We start from the raw sequence: 16,411 nt of genomic DNA on the forward strand, positions 1-16,411 counted from the left end.
TTTTTCACACAGAGGGTGGAGTGTGAATGCCAGAGGAAGTGGTGGAGACTGGTACAATTGCAACATTTAAAAGGCATCTGGATGGGTATATGAATAGGAAGGGTTTAGTGGGATATGGGCCAAGTGCTGGAAAATGGGACTAGATTAGATTAGGCTATCTGGTTGGCCTGGTCAAGTTGGACCAATGGGTTTGTTCTGTGCTATACATCTCTGTGACTCCAAGTTCAAAGCTCACAATGACAAGTTGTGAAACTGAATTTGATAATGTTAACATTGGTCTGTACCAGATAAAATAGTTACGAAAGTGTCTGGATTAAACCCAATTCATTCACTTGTGTCCTTCAATGAAGGGATTCCATTATTTCTATTAGCCCCTGATTAATTCCAGTTCTGTGCTATTCATTTCACTCCAGCCTCCAGGTAATATTGGACAAGCATTAAGTGCATCCTGCCCGTGCCAACCATTATCTAAGAAAAAAGCTACAAATTGCCAATCTACGCACGAGCTAACAAGTGATGAACCTGAAACAAAAACTGAAATTCGAGAAACTCATTCTTGTTATTCTTGTTTTTCTCCTCCACCTTACTTGGTTTCCTTGTGCTGCAATTCATTCCTCTGTTTAAAGCTAACGGACGAAACCTAGAACTTTGCGACCTGCAGAGTTTCAGGAGGCAAACCATGGTAGTTAATCCTGTGGAAATTTACATGACTCTGTCTTTTGCAAAGTCTCTGTAGCAGAGCAGGTAACAGCCCAATTCATTTGTGGCAAACCATGTGGAAGCACTGGTCCATTTCCCCACACAGTCTTTCCAACCACTTTCCACTTTAGTGCACAGAACACCAATAAACAAAGCTTATGCAGTGACAACAGCTGAGCTATTGGCCCATTTACTGACCTCCTCTCAGTCCATCACACAAATGCAAAAACATTAATTTTTGATCTGGTTTAACCAAGGAGAGTCAGCTATAATATTTTTAATGATACAGAGTGGTGTCATATTACCTACCCAGCCATCAAAGTAAAATCCTGATGACACACAGGCACACTAATACATGTGATGGGTTGGGCATGAAGAGTGTATGGACAGGAAGGCAAAGACGAATGGAGTTACAGACCGAGTCCCGTGGGCTGTGGGGATGAAACAATCCCAACAGCTCAGCTACTGACCTGCTTCTTTACCAGCAGCAAAGGTTACAGATCCTGAGTTTTCAAAAGGTGGGGTTGAAGATTACGATGGGAGACAAAGATGAGGGACACTGAACGGAGAGAGAGAAAACGTGGGACAGAGAGAAAAAAAACGTGGGACAGGAAGAGAGAGAGAGAACACGGGACTCAGAGAGAGAGAATGAGGGACAGAGAGAGAGAACGCGGGAGAGAGAGAGAGGGAGAAAACGCGGGAGAGAGAGAGAACGCAGGACAGAGAGAGAACACGGGACGGAGAGAGAGAATCGTGAGACCAAGCCTAAACGAGATAAAATGAAAGAGAGAGAGCGTGAGACGGAGGGAGAGAAAGAACTCAAGACAGAGATACGCGCGCAAGAGAGGAATAGTAAGAAAGGACGCGCAAGAAAGAATGCACAAGGGAGACAGAGAGAGAAGCTTTCAGGATAACTGCTCTTATTGGTGTATGCTGCTTTTTTTTGTTCAAAGGCTGCTGTTAATAAGCCTTTTTTTTGCATATTGTTTTTAGGCATGCTTTCACTTCTCACTATGTGCAGTTATCATGTAAAAGCGTGAGTTAAACGAATAGAAAATGTCTTGATAAATCTCTTTCAGTGCCTCTTGACTAAAGCGGTAATTCGAAATCAGCCAATTTTGTATATTTCATGTCATGACCTGGGTTTGTCAAATGATCACAGTGGCTATTTTAGGTGAGCAATATCCTTTCTAAAACCATTTTAGTCCATGAAAGTCTCAGGTAATAACGTTAAGCAGTTAAATTCAATATTAAAATTCACACCATATCATTTTATAGTCCAACAGGTTTACGAGGAGGTATAAGTTTTCAGAGCGCTGCTCCTTCATCAGGTAGCTAGTGGAGTAGGTTCATAGGACACAGAATTTATAGCAAAAGATCATAGTGTCAATCTGACTCAAGATTGGAATACACAGATTTTAACCTCACACCGTTAATGCAATGTCTGAGCTGAGATGTCACCCTTTTTGATAAAACCTTAAGTTATCTCGGGAATGTGACTTGAAAGTAGTTCTGGAATTTACATATTAATGAATTGAAACTTGCAACCCTATTCTAAAAGATGAATGACTTAACATCAGTCGAGGTTTGTTCAATATATTGCATCACTGTATGATACAATGATCTTTTGCTATAAATTCTGCGTCCTATGATCCTACTCCACTCGCGACCTGATGAAGAAGCAGCACTCTGAAAGCTTGTACTTCCAAATAAACCTGTTGGACGATAATCTGGTGTTGTGTGATTCTTAACTTTGTTCCAACACTGGCACCTCCACATAAAGTTAAATATTGGGAGTCCGTTTTCAGTACAAGTGCAACTTCACTCCAAAATGAAGAGCTAACATAAGCCAAATTGCTCCATTTTATTGACAGTATGTATTCTGTTAAGATGAAAGGTCAACACACATACACACACTCTCACTCACTCTGTCCTAACCTGGGTTTAAAACCTGTTTCAGTACCAGCGATCAACTTGCTCACTGGGCTCCAACACATTCTCAAGTTTTAACCCGTTATAGATTCATAGAGATGTACAGTATGGAAGAAGACCCTTCGGTCCAACTTGTCCACACCGACCAGATATCCTAAACTAATCTCGTCCCATTTGCCAGCACTTGGCCCATGTCCCTCTAAACCCTTCCTTTCTTATACCCATCCAGATACCTTTTAAATGTTATAACTGTTCCAGCCTCCACCACTTCATCTGGCAGCTCATTCCATACACACATCATCTTCTGTGTGAAAAAGTTAACCCTTTGGTCCCTTTTAAATCTTTCCCCTCTCACATTAAACCCTCTAGTTATATAATCTCTGTTCCCCATTCAGGCAGTTTTACGATTCGGATTTCCATGAAGTTGGTGGCTGGTAATCTCAGGTATTCCTTCTCAAGTGGAGTCTGGACTTTTATCCTGCTGTTCATTCTGATCTGATTTGGCATCAACCCCATTTAACAGGTCAAGCTCTGAGATTTGGTTCTGTTCCTTGGATCATTCAGTACGTGACATGTGCAACTTCCTGGTATGCCCTTGTGACCCCCATGAAGCCTGTTTCCTTCTCTGAATCACCAAATTCTTATGGTGCCAGAGGCCATTCATCCCATCAGATGGACACTAGCTCTCTGAATGAGCATTGTGACTTCATGCCATACTCTGCCCTTGTCTCATAACCCTGTACATTGGCTTTAATTGAAATGAGCATCGAATGCCCTGTGAATACCTCGAATGAACCTGCCTCTACCAACCAACGGACCAACATCCATTACCCTTCACTGTTCTTATCTGTTACTTTGTACAGTATTGAAGTTGCAATTTAAAATTATGACCTTTTAACTTGCTGCAAAATTGAACAGCATAAATTGCAAATTCTTTGGTACCTTCCCACATGCCTCTAATTCTTAGAGATTGGCAGTGGTTCAGGTATTTGTATTCAGGTTTTTGCTTACGCATCACTCCACAGACATTCAAGTTATTTCTTCTTTACAAGAAAGCATCAGTCTTTGGTACACAAGCTCTTACCTGATCAATTTCCATCAGCTTTGGAAAGGCCCCTGGCCATTCAATGGCCACTTTCACAATATCCGATGGTGGCGGCATCCTAATGGCTTATACCGTCACTGGGGAAAGTAGGGCAAGTTGTTTCACTGTAACAGGACCTGAATCTCACCCAACCCTAGAGTAAAACACAAGAGTGAAGTCAGCTGGCAAATAAATTATTCTTTTTGTTCAATGAATACATTGTCCTTTATTTAGCCAAGCACAACAAAAGCTTACAGAACACCAATCAGAGATGACAGATCCCACTTTCTGCCATGGATTGTGGTTTGGGTTCCAATACTCCCTTTGTCAACAATGACATTACACTGCCAACCTTAACAGTTTCAATAACAAATGTGTCCAGATAACAGAATTTAACACTGAGCCACATGGGTACTCTAGCTCTCTGTTCTTTTAAAATCCTTCTTATAATGTACTTCTTTCACCATGCTGTAAATTATTATTTGCAACATCTTCTTCTTTGGCTTGGTACCAGTTTGTCTGATTCCATTTTTGTGAAACGCCGTTGAGTTGTCGATATTAAAGATGTTATATCATAGCAAGTTGTTGTTACAACTAGATAAGATGAATTTATGTTTAACAAACTCACACTTGTAACCAATTACATCCAACTACTTTAAGAACCAATCAGTAATCATAACAGGGACAACCAACTGGTGCAAGAACATCAGCCTGTAAATGGAATTAACTAGTGATTGATTGGAGAATCTTAAACTGGTTAACTGATCATCCAAATATCAAACCTATAAGTTTATAGACTAATAACATTGATAGATACCAAGTATCTGACAAAACATAGTCTGAATGAGTAAAATTAAATACCCTTATGGTACCACTTATTGAATGATTGATTTATGTATAGTCACGTGTATTTGTTACAAATGAGTGAAAAGTGTTGTATAATGTCGGTGCTCTCTGGCACCATCTTAAAACACAGAAATAAACCAGACATGGAGTATAAAGGTAGAAAAATAATTTAGAAGTTCAACAGTACAGTACACTGCTTAGCCTTAGGCCTGGATCTGGGCTCATCCACCCCAACGTTGAGACTGATATCAGCATGAAGCAGTTGGCCAGCCTCGAGTCCCTTCAACGCCTCACTGCAGAACTGTGTTGCTATTCTTCAGTACCACCTTTCCTCTACCAAAGCCACCATCGTGAGACTGCATTCTGCTTATCTTTGCAATTTAGCCGTCGTTGAGGGTGTTCAGTACATGGGACATTCGCCGAACATCATAATGCTTCGGACTGTAGGAATGTAAATTTTCTAGGGGGGTGGTAAGGGGACAGAGTTGAGCACTGTTGTCCAAATGCAATTACAGACAACAGACTTCACCATGGACAAAAAGGTTAACTTCAATTCTGAATTAAATTGGGCAGTTTAGCATTCTAATAATAACCTATATGCATTTTCTTGGCTGACTGAAAGGATTACCAACAAACAGATTTTGAGAGAATTCAGGATTAGTTTTGAGATTTCCATTCGTTGTGTATTTCAAGGATTCCAAACATTCACCTGAATGAGTTACACTATAAATGTATTTATATGTACGTACAGACACACAATATAGAATCAGCATCGAGACAGTTTTAAGTGGTGCTGATTGAGCAAAATAGAGCAGTTTCACAAATGATGTGATTGAATCAGTGAATCTGCTTAGAAGACCAAATATTAAAATAAATGGTCTTTGTATAGAGTACCTTTTCTATACTACAACCCAAAAGGTATGACACTGTTCCTTTTATCTGCTGGGGTCTACTTCAGAATATCAGATTGGTAAGTGAGCATCTTACACTTTTCGTCTGCCTCCCAGTTACCATTCCCTCCATGGTGTCTATGTGGGTGAGCAAGAAAGGTGATGTATGCGGGCCTTCAAAAAACAGGCAAAACTCAGCCCATACATTAATGAAGGCAGCCTCTACACTTTGCAATTAGTCATTAAATTTGCCACCAACAAGAAACAGATCTTCAGCTAAAAGAGGGGGAAGAAGACTCAACTTTATATAACATCTTTCACAACCTCCAGACATTCAAAGAACCTGACAGTAAATGAAGTATTCTCAAAGCGCAGTCACTCTCAGGGTAATCAAATTTATACATCCTGTGATCCCACAAACATTAAGTTCTTCATTCGCTATTGGACATACTTTGAGGATTAATTTTGTATTTACTGAATTTAGACCTTAACCACCACTCCCATTTTCTCCCACAGAAGTTGCTGTTGACTGAGGATCTTTGTGTCAGAACCATTGGGTTCTGAAATGTTAGTTAAAATGTTAGGTTGCCACGGGTACAGGATCAACATTTTATCATTTACCTCCTCCATTCTCACTGTCCAAGGCTCCAGACACTCAGTCTGGTTTCCTCTACACTGGGAGATGAAACACAGACTGGGTGACTGCGAAACACCTATGTTCAATCCATAAAAACAACCCCAAACTTCAAGTTGTCTGACACTTCAACACATCATTGCGTTCCCATGGTAACATTTCTCTCTTGGACCTGCCATTGTGCTCTATTCTGGCTCAATGAAACCTGAAGGAACAACATCTTCCACTTCAGTACCTTTCAGCCCTCTGGCCTCGACATCAAGTTTAATAAATTCAGAGCAGGAATAACTCCTTATCAGCTATCTAACTTCCCTTCTTGCAGCATCTGTGAAGAGAAATCAAAGTTAACTTTTTGAGTCCGGGGACCTTTCTGAGGAAGGTTACCGAACCCAAAATTTTAACTTTGATTTCTCTTCACAGATGCTGCCAGACCTGCTGAGCTTTTCCAGCAACTCCTGTTTTTGTTTCTGATTTACAGCATTCGCAGTTCTTTCAAATTTTATTTAGCTTCTCTTCTTCCCTGGCTCTTCTTCCCTTTGCCTGCCTACCCTTCTTTCCCCCTTTCTCTCTCTCTCTGGGCACCTTCTCCATGTATCTTTCCTCCCCAACCTTTCCTCGTCAGCGAAAATACTACCTATTCCTAGCTTCTTTCAGTCTTTTGATTTGATTTATTGTTGTCATGTGTACCTAAGTACAGTGAAAAATTTTGTTTTGTGTGCAGTACAGGCAGATCATAACATACAGATCATAGGGTGATTGAACAGAGCAAGGCATACCAAAGTTACGGCCGTACAGAAGGTGTACAAAAAGCAAGGTCAACGTTAGATTTGAAATTCGAGAAGTCCATTCATCAGTCTAATAACAGCAGAGAAGAAACTGTTCTTGAACCTGTTGGTACATGTGTTTAAGCTTTTGTATCTTCTCCCTGACAGATGAGGTTGGAAGAGATTACAACTGGGGTGGGGGGACTTTGATAATCTTAGCTGCCATTCTGCAGCAACAAGAAGTGTAGATGGAGTCTGTGGATGGGAGGTTGGCTTGCGTGATGGTTTGGACTGTGTTCACAACTTTCGTACGGCCCTGGACAAAGCAGTAGCTGCACCAAGCTGTGACGCATCTGGTTAGAATGCTCTTGTGGAGGTTAAGGACTTGAAACGTTAATTCTGCTTTCTCCCACAGGGGGTGCCAGACCCGCTGAATTGCAGTTCTTGTTCACTTCGAACCTTTGCCCAGCTGGGGGTTGGGTGCTCCTGCTGTGTCATCTCCAAACAGCAGCGATGTGTAGAAGCACTGTGAACTGATCACGTTGTCTGGACTGGACTTTCTGTGAAAAAAAGCACTACATTGTTTCACAGATCATACTTGGCAGGACTGTGTGTGAAAGACGCCAATGGAACATTAGCTCTCAGACATCCTGAACTACAGGAAAATGTTTGAGGTGGTTGTGATATGTGAGGTATGAATCACTATAAAAAGGACTGAAGTTGGAGTAAGTTTACTACAGTTGGGAGAAGGGTCCAGACCAGTCAGCTGAACACTGGGCGGTCCAGCCATGTTGGTGATTCTAAGTGTCCAGGGCAAACAGTGATCTTGGTCTGAGGTGGTCGGGGAAAGGGTCTGCAGTCATAAAGGAAGGTCAAGACCAATCAATCTGGCTCATGGACCCACAGTTCTCATCAGAAGGATAAATCACATGGAGGATTAAGTCATCAGCCAAATCCAAGCTTAGACTAGCATAAATGTTTTGTATGTGGCCATTAGGAAGTTCATTTTAAGGAACTGGTTTCTGCTTGATTCAAACACAATGTCAGTGTGATTTTGTTCTTCATAAAATCTTGAAGTCCAAGAACCATTCTAACAGGTCAGAGGGGTCAGGATCAGGAACCACATACATGTGGAATGATGTGATGAATCCATATCTGTACATGGCTAGCAGAGTACCCCTGGGATCTATCCACCTTTTTACACATTTCTGGGTCATGGAAACCTGTTCTACTGTGTCAGCTATTCCATGATGGTTTCCCTATTAATGTTCTAGTCTAACCATTTACATCTCTCTCTCAACTAGTTTTGTTTCTCAACTTGTCCCATTCCCACTCCTTTTGTCTTGCACCATCATCCCTTTTGATGATAAATCACTCTTGCCCTCCAAATTATCATAGACCTTCTACTGTGTTCTTTCAGCGCTTTCCCCACCCTAACACATAATCTCTAGCACTGCACTTACTTAATAACCATTAGATCCCTCGCAATTCTGCCAAATGGTCATCAGCTGCAGACACTGCCTGGCCACTCAATTGTTTGAAGGATATTTTTCATAGCAGCATGTCTTTACTCGCCCTGTACTGTAAAAATAGACATCATAGTTCTACTGTGCAAATGGCAACAGAAGCAGTTATAGAGTCATAGAGATGTACAGCACAGAAACAGACCCTTTGGTCTAACTCGTCCATGCCAACCAGATATCCCAACCCAATCTCGTCCCACCTGCCAGCACTGGCCCATATCCCTCCAAACCCTTCCTATTCATATACCCATCCAGATGCCTCTTCAATGTTGCAATTGTACTAGCCTCCACCACATCCTCTGGCAGCTCATCCCATACACATACCACCCTCTGCGTGAAAAAGTTGCCCCTTAGGTCTCTTTTATATCTTTCCCCTCTCACCCTAAACTTATGCCCTCTAGTTCTGGACTCCCTGACCTCTGTTTATAGTTCCAGCTATCCTTAGTAGCCACATACGCAGATGACAAGCAACATGAATTCGACTGGGACAACACTACTATTATAGGACAAGCCAAACAGAGAACAGCCAGGGAACTCCGAGAGGCATGGCACTCATCCACAGATTCAATCAATGAGCACATCGACCTGGACCCAATATACCTGCCACTGCAGCGGACAGCTGGAACTGACAACCAGAAGCAGCAGGTACAAATCACTATAAATGCCGGAGGAAACATCACAGAAGCGTTTCACAGGAGGCTCCCAAGCACTGAAGATGTAACCTAGACAGGGGACGAAACGTCTGCAACACAAATTCCCAGCTTGGCGAACAGAACCACAACAACGAGCACCCGAGCTACAAATCTTCTCACAAACTTTAAATCTTTATAAGGTCACCTCGCAGCCTCCGATGCTCCAGGGAAAACAGCCCTGGTCTATTCAACCTCTCCCTATAGCTCAAATCCTTCAACCCTGGCAACATCCTTGTAAATCTTTTCTTAACCTTTTCAAGTTTCACAACATCTTTCCAATAGGAAGGAGACCAGAATTGCACACAATATTCCAACAGTGGCCTAACCAACGTCCTGTACAGCCACAACATGACCTCCCAACTCCTGTACTCAATACTCTGACCAATAAAGGAAAACATACCAAACACCTTCTTCACTATCCTATCTACCTGTGACTCCACTTTCAAGGAGCTATGAACCTGCAGTCCAAGGTCTCTTTGTTCAGCAACACTCCCTAGGACCTTACCATTAAGTGTATAAGTCCTGCTAAGATTTGCTTTCTCAAAATGCAGCACCTCACGTTTATCTGAATTAAACTCCATCTGCCACTTTTCAGCCCATTGGCCCATCTGATCAAGATCCCGTTGTAATCTGAGGTAACATTCTGTGCTGTCCATTACACCTCCAATTTTGGTGTCATCAACATGGAAACAGACCCGTCGGTCCAAGTCATCCATGCTGAGGAGATATCCTAAATTAATCTAGTCCCATTTGCCAGCATTTGGCACATATCCCACCAAACACTTCCTAGTCATATGCCCCTCCAGATGTCTTGTAATTGTACAAGCCTCCACCACTTCCTCTGGCAGTTCATTCCATAGATGCATCACCCTCAACCCCTTGGGACCCTTTTAAATTTTTCCCCTATTACCTTAAACCTGGGCCCTCTAGTTTTGAATTCCCCTACCCTCATGATTTTATACACTTCTACAAGGTCACCTCTCAGCCTTCAACATTCCAGGGAAAATCGTCCCAGTCTTTTCAGCTTCTCCCTCTAGCCCAAAACTTCCAACCCTGGCAACATGCTTGTAAATCTTTTCTGAACTCTTTCAAGTTTAACAACATCCTGCCTATAGCAGGGAGATAGGAATTGAATGCAGTATTTCAAAAGTGGCTGAACTAATGTCCTGTACAACTGCAACATGACCTCTAACTCCTGCACTTACCAATAAAGGCAAGCATACCAAACACCTTCTTCACTACCTGTAACCCCACTTTCAAGGAACTATGACCATGCACCTCAAGGTCTCTCTGCTCAGCAACACGTCCCAGGATCTTACCATTAAGTGTATAAGTTCTATCCTGATTTACCCTACCAAAATATATCACCTCGCATTTATCTAGATTAAACCCTATCTGCCATTCCTCAGTCCATCTGTTCAGTGTCCTGTTGTACACTGAGGTTACCTTCTTCACTGTCCACTATACCACCAATTTTGGTATCATCTGAAAATTTACTAACCATACCTCCAGTTACCTGGAGGTGCTCCAAGTTTTGCCCTGTTTTGTAAATGGGTTTCATTACACTGCAGCATCATCCAAACAACACTGACTGTAGAGATGTTTCCACTCAATGAACAGGAAGCAACAATCTCAAATTCTCTTCTTTCTCTGGCAAATTTATTCACTTGCATGTAACTAAATATCTTAACAAAGGTTCAGGACTTTTTTTCTCTCATTTGGGTTAAAAAGTAAACATTGTGAATGGGCAATTTTAACAATCCATCAAAATAAGCTAGCAGGTGAATACAAATCAGATAAATGAATAAAATTGATTGCAGACAAACATACAGTGGACAATTATTGGATTAAAAAACAGTTTTTTTTAACATCACAGAATATGTACTCTGTTTCTCCTTACTGCACATTTCACAGCTACGTACAATATAGGAGGAGGTCATTCATGCTGTTTGGAAGAACAATCTATAATTAGACCCACTCACCCACTCTCTCCTGATAATCCGAGTATTTTGGAGGGGCAGAGCAAGAAGATTTGAAATGTACATAACCGTACCAGCCTGTAGAACTCAATGTACTCTCACAGCAGCAGTTCAGTTTCTAGGGAACTTTCAACTTGCGAAACATGAAGTTCATTCCACCCTGATTGCAATCTTAGTCCATTAAATCCCACATTCCAAAATAATTATTGCTTTTGCTTTGGATTGCAAGCTTCCGGATTGTAAATCCATTGCATCAAATTTAGTTTCATCAAGTCGCAAACCACAATGGACTAAGTTTTATTTTTAGTTAAAATAGAAGTCACAAAAAATGTTTATTTCCTCCTAACGTTGTTTAGCACCGTGAACCTTACCTTTGCAATGAATTCCTCATCTAGAACCTTATCCACCATCTTTTGAAAACCATTAAACATAGCTGTCTTCCCATCAGATAGTTAAACCAAATAATGTTGAACAGAATGTAAGTGGAACAAGTGGAAGTCACCAGAGTCCCAGCAGACCATAGGGTGGCTGTCTCACCAGAGACAGACAAGCAGTAGTGAGGTTACCATGCTTCATTCAAAGGGAGAGGTTGAGAAAACAGGACCTGCTTGGTGACCTGAGCCAATACAGGAATTGAACCCACGCTGTTGGCATTGCAACCCAGCCGTTCAACCAGCTTAGCTAACCGGCATCCAACTAAATAACATCTAGCCACGTGAATAAAAACAAAACAGATAGGAGGACCAGGTTGTGTGGACTCTCCAGCCCATTTCACCACATCAGATAATGGTTGGTCTACCTCAAACCCACTTTCAATCAGATTCACATTTCCCACAATTCCCTTAGATCCCAAAGAGTTTGAATCACTGAATATACTCGATGAACGAGCATCCAAAGCTTGCTGTAGCTGAGAATTGCTCAGATTCCGCCAATGTGAAAAAAATCAACTTAGCTCATTCCTGAATGAGCAAGTACTTTTCCTGTGATTAGGACTTCTAGATAGGAGGGGCTTTGTTGAATCCAGCGGGATATCAAATCAGGAAATGGGAGTCAGGTCCAACAGAAATTGGGCTTTCAGCTTAGGAGAATTGAGGTGGGGGATGGGGAACAGGCAGTCGTAATTTTAAAGGCCCATTTTATTAATTATCCTGTTTTCAATCCTCAATTCATTTCTTAAGCCTTTAACAGCACATCCCTGCTCCCTTGCTGAACAGTTTAGAAGGACAAATGTAGCAGCCACACAACACCAGCACCTGCAAGTTCCTCTCTGAGGCATACACCATCCTCATATGAAACAATACCACTGTTCCTTCACCATCACTGAACTAAATATTGAAACTCTCTCCTAATAACACTATACACATCTACAAAAGGACTACAATAGTTCAAGAATGTGGTTCACACCTTCTTAAAAGATATTAAATGCTGGCCTTTTCAGTGGCATATGAATGCATTTTTAAAAATTCAATCTACATTAGCCTACTTACTATGCAATTGGGTGATATGGCACAATGTAAAGAAATAATTCAGGAGATCTCAGCAAAACAATGGGTAGGTCGGGATGAGAAGCAGTTTATGACAGAAAAATCTGGCAATACATTTTGAAAATGGAAATCCTGAAATGAAGTCCCAACTACATATACCATCCAGTACAATCAACACTCATCACCTAGAGTCATGGAGCTGTACAGCATGGAAACAGACTCTTGCAACTTGTCCATGCTAAGCATGCTAGATATCCTAAATTAATACAGTCCCATTTGCCAGCATTCCTATTCATGTACCCATTCAGATGCCTTTTCAAAGTTGTAATTGCACCAGCCTCTATCACTTCCTCTGGCAGCTCATTCCATTCAAACACTGTGTGGAAAAGCTGACCCTTGGTGAATTTTCCACAGACATGTAGAGAATGGATGTGGTTGCTTTTAGAGCTACAAAAGTACAGTGTTGTGTTTAAACTACAATGGGGATATGCACATAAAGGTCAATCACTAGATGGTTACTTGTCCTTGGTGCCTAACTGTGCAAGTGAGAATCAACCTGTCTGACAGGGGGCACATATTGGGCAGAACATCATTATATTTATCGGAACATAATTTAAGGGTCATAATTTAATGATCCTGCAGGTGAAGGTCCAGCTGCTCAATGAAACAAGAAAAAGAACAGTCCATCATTTGTGACCTCTTTTCTAGTTCACTGTGGGTATTTCTAAATGATGATGTATTTATATGTGTAGGACTGCTCTGTAGAGTGCTATTAAAAGGCTCAGACTTCAATTAGATTGCTCTTGACATTTTCTAGGGGAATCTGATGCTATATGGGATGGCAGCAGTCAGGGCTTTAGAACCCTGGAGGAACCTTGCAATGATATTAAAGATATTTCCCCAATGAGGCATAATTAGCACAGTGTGGGTGAAGTTAAAAGGAAGAGAGAAACATATGAATAGCTGGGCAAAAACAAAGTCTAGCTACATTTACTGTTGAAACACATGCAGAGAAACACTGAGGAGCAGATCAACTTAAACAGACTGTAAGTAAGCGAGCTTAAATCAGTTGGAGAAAAACTGAAAAAAATCCTTTTTCAAAAAATCTTTGGTACAGCATTAAGACTGACTGTTAGCTAAAAAAGGTACAGAATTGAATTGATGCTATGAAGAAAAATATGTCTGAATGGTAAACACTTGCACCTGCCCATCTGAGCATCCCATTTTAAGTAGGTTAGATTGGCCCTTGGAGAGATTACAATGTAGGTTTACAAGAATGACACCTAGATTTCAGCGGTTAAGTTATGCTGGGCTACAAACCAAAGTCAAGTAGAATCACTAACAACAATGCATCCCGCTCCCATAAGCTCAATGCATTCTCAGTTAGCCTTGAGCAGAAGGTTAGTAAAATTATCTCACCTGCTCCAACAGCCTCAGGTACACCTGTACCCACAGTCATCAGATTGGCCTTCTTGAGGGTGAACTCACAAAAAGCAACTGGCCTGGATGGAGTCCCTGACCGTGGACTCGGATCCCGGTGCAGACCAGCTGGCAGCAGTATTTGCAGACATCCTTAACCTCTCCTTGCTACAAAATGGGGTTCCCACCTGCTTTAAAAAGACTACGATCATCCTGGTGCTAAAGAAAAATAAGGCAGCATGCCTTAATAACCACCATCTGATGGCTATGACATTCATCATTATGAAGTGCTTTCAGAGGTTAGTAATGGCCTACATCAACTTCGGCCTCCCAGACTGCCTTGATGCACTATAATTCGCCTACGGTTCTAACAGGTCGCCATATCCCTGGCCCTACACTCATCCCTACAACATCGAGATAACAAGGACACCCACTTTGCCTTCAGTACCACACTTCCAACAAAACACATCTCCTAATTCCAAGACCTAGAACACTGTTCCCTCCTCTTCAACCGAGTCCATGAGTCTAAATTCAGCGCTAACCCCATTTAATAATTTGCTGATCACACAACCGTAGTGGGTTGGATCTCGAACAATGACAAGACGAAGTACAAGAAAGAGACAGACGGCTTTGTGGCATGGTGTAAAGACAACAATCTCTCCCTCAATGTTATCAAAACGAATGAGCTGGACAACATCGACTTCAGGAAGCGGAGGAAAGGACACATCCCAGTCTGTATCAATGGTGCTGAGCTGGAGGCGATTGAGAGCCCTTCAAGTTCCTAGGAGTAAATATTACTAACAATCCATCCTGGTCCATCCACATTGATGCTATGGTCAATAAAACACACTAATGCCTCGACCTCCTCAGAAGGCTGAGGAAATTTGGCATGTCCACAATGACTCTTACCAATTTTTATAGATGCACCATAAAAAGCATCTTATACAGATGCATCACAGCTTGATATGGCAACTGATCTGTCGAAGACCACAAGAGGTTACAAAGAGTTGTGAACGCAGCCCAGACTATCATGAAAACTAGCCTTCGTTTCATTGACTCGGTCTATACTTCCCACTGCCTCAGGAAAGCTTCCAACATCAAAGACCCCTTCCACCCTGGTTTTACTCTCTTTCACCCACTTCCATTGGGCAGATGATACAAAGATTTGAAAATACATGCCAACAAGATTTAAGAACAGCTTCTTCCTCGCTGTTATCAGACTTATGAATGGACCTCTCATATATTAGAGTTGACCTTTCTCTGCACCTTTGTTGTAGCTGCAATACTAAATTCTGCATTCTGTTCTATTATAGAGTCATAGAGACGTACAGCATGGAAACAGACCCTTCGGTCCAACCTGTGTCCATACCGACCAGATATCCCAACCCAATCTCGTCCCACCTGCCAACACCCAGCCCATAAGCCTCCAAACCCTTCCTAATCATATACCCATCCAAATGCCTCTTAAATGTTCTAATTGTACTAACCTCCACCACTTCCTCTGGCAGCTCATTCCATACACATATCACCCTCTGTATGAAAACATTGCCCCTTAGGTCTCTTTTATACCTTTCCCCTCTCACCCTAAACCTATGCCCTCTAGTTCTGGACTCCCCGACCCCAGGGAAAAGACTTTGCCTATTTACCCTATCCATGCCCCTCAGAATTTTGTAAACCTCTATAAGGTCACCCTTTAGCCTCTGATGCTCCAGGGAAAACAGCCCCAGCCTGTTCAGCCTCTCCCTATAGCTCAAACCCTCCAACCCTGGCAACATCCTTGTAAATCTTTTCTGAACCCTTTGAAGTTTCACAACATCTTTCCAATAGGAAGGAAACCAGAAATGCACACAATATTCCAAGTGGCCTAACCAATATCCTGTACAGCTGTAACATGACCTCCCAATGCCTGTACTCAATACTCTGACCAATAAAGGAAAGCATACCAAATGCCTTCTTCACTATCCTATCTATCTGCGACTCCACTTTCAAGGACCTATGAACCTTCACTCCAAGGTCTCTGTTCAACAACAGCCCTGCTAAGATTTGCTTTCCCGAAATGCAGCACCTTGCATTTATCTGAATTAAACTCCATTTGCCATTTCTCAGTCCACTGGCCCATCTAGTCAAGATCCTGCTGTAATCTGAAGTATCCCTCTTCGCTGTCCACTACACCTCCAATTTTGGGGTCATCTGCAAACTTACTTACTGTACCTCTTAGGCTCGCATCCAAATTGTTTATATAAATGACAAAAAGTAGAGGACCCAGCACAGATCCTTGTGGAAGTCCACTGGTCACAGGTCTCCAGTCTGAAAAACAAGCCTCCACCACCACCTTCTGTCTTCTTCCTTTGAGCCAGTTCTGTATCAAAATGGCTAGTTCTCCCTGTATTCCGTGAAATCTAACCTTGCTAATCTGTCTCCCATGGGGAACCTTGACGAATGCTTTACTGAAGTGCATATAGTTC

General features: G+C 41.9%; 1 protein-coding gene across 8 annotated transcripts in view; it reads right to left on the reverse strand.

Annotated features, from left to right (window-relative positions):
- The window catches only part of elmo1 (engulfment and cell motility 1 (ced-12 homolog, C. elegans)), a 281,611-nt gene that overhangs the window by 215,467 nt on the left and 49,733 nt on the right, over positions 1-16,411 (reverse strand). For 6 of the 8 annotated variants that reach the window (XM_060849874.1, XM_060849870.1, XM_060849873.1 and 3 more), the window contains one exon: positions 3,716-3,869. In XM_060849874.1, coding sequence (XP_060705857.1) covers positions 3,716-3,793 — 78 coding nt within the window. In that variant the 5' untranslated portion in view covers positions 3,794-3,869. Of the gene's footprint in view, positions 1-3,715; positions 3,870-11,046; positions 11,140-11,414; positions 11,432-16,411 lie in introns of those variants that run through there. The other 2 variants (XM_060849878.1, XM_060849875.1) reach the window with 2 other exon arrangements.

Source organism: Hemiscyllium ocellatum, chromosome 34, assembly GCF_020745735.1.
Source record: "Hemiscyllium ocellatum isolate sHemOce1 chromosome 34, sHemOce1.pat.X.cur, whole genome shotgun sequence".
Taxonomy (NCBI): domain Eukaryota; kingdom Metazoa; phylum Chordata; class Chondrichthyes; order Orectolobiformes; family Hemiscylliidae; genus Hemiscyllium; species Hemiscyllium ocellatum.